This window comes from Sinocyclocheilus rhinocerous, unplaced genomic scaffold (assembly GCF_001515625.1).
Source record: "Sinocyclocheilus rhinocerous isolate Xijiao unplaced genomic scaffold, SAMN03320098_v1.1 C36273862, whole genome shotgun sequence".
Classification (NCBI taxonomy): domain Eukaryota; kingdom Metazoa; phylum Chordata; class Actinopteri; order Cypriniformes; family Cyprinidae; genus Sinocyclocheilus; species Sinocyclocheilus rhinocerous.
This window is the reverse complement of record NW_015777558.1, coordinates 1-962: the sequence shown is the minus strand read 5'-3', so window position 1 is coordinate 962 and position 962 is coordinate 1. Positions and strand designations below refer to the sequence as shown.

Below are 962 nucleotides of genomic sequence, written 5' to 3'. Positions count from 1 at the left end.
CCACGACTTTATAGGTATTGCATTGTCTGAGGGTGAAAACAAATTCAAATGACATTCATAAAACAATTTATTACACTAAATCATTTGTGCATCTGCTAGATTTTTGAATAGACGAACAAGATGGATGTAAGCACACGATTACCACAATTTTAACATCACATTTAGAAAATCAGAGTGGACTCATACTAAATTAAATCCTGATTGTGCTCTCCATAGATGTACAGCTGTAGATCTCTAACCTGGGTGACTTCGATAAGCTCCAGGCGAGTTGTCCAGAATGACTATACTGGAGAGATCACTGTGTACTACAGATAGATCTTTTATGTAGCTCCCTAAATCCAAAGTACAGTGCTACAAAAAGCGCGAAAGAGAGACAGATGCACAGGTTCAGAAATTGAACAAACAGACATGTAAAACAATTTCTTAGGCAGGATCAATCAACAAAAGTCTGTACAGAGAGTAAGAATTGGTCCTTAAATACCTTATCAGGAGAAAATGTGGAGGCAGTGGGTTTTACCTGTCTGTAGTATCTTCTTTTGAGGATATCCCTGTTGTTATCCAGCTTATCTGCTACGGCCGATCCATATATCTCCATACTAGCTGTAAATACTACCAGCTCATACCACTGACTGACCTGACAAATACCAGCAAGAGGACATACAGATATAAACAGGCATACACACACACATATACACAATACTCATTAGAATATTGGTGAAATTTGTCAGAAGAAAAGCTAGTGCACAAAGCAAATGCAAGTAAATTGGCAACATTTACTAATAAAAAAATTTATGAGACAATTCACTCACCACTTCTAAAAAGAAGTCGACGTGTGGCCTTTTATGGACAAAAAACCTGACTGGGTGTTTGTCAATTACCACCTGAATAAGAGAGAAAGAAAAAAACAACAACTTTCAAACATAATCAAAATTGACAATTTACAAGGCTGCATTTTTAAAATT

At 36.4% G+C, this 962-nt stretch overlaps 1 protein-coding gene across 1 annotated transcript; it reads right to left on the bottom strand.

The window, feature by feature from the left end:
- Nucleotides 1-6: 6 nt before the first annotated feature.
- On the bottom strand, nucleotides 7-887 carry LOC107735749 (CTD nuclear envelope phosphatase 1A-like; the record flags this gene model as incomplete). Its single annotated transcript, XM_016547335.1, has 4 exons — nucleotides 7-26; nucleotides 240-351; nucleotides 518-634; nucleotides 810-887. Coding segments are annotated over 4 exons (327 nt in total), but the record flags the coding sequence as incomplete, so codon positions are not given.
- Nucleotides 888-962: the final 75 nt, after the last annotated feature.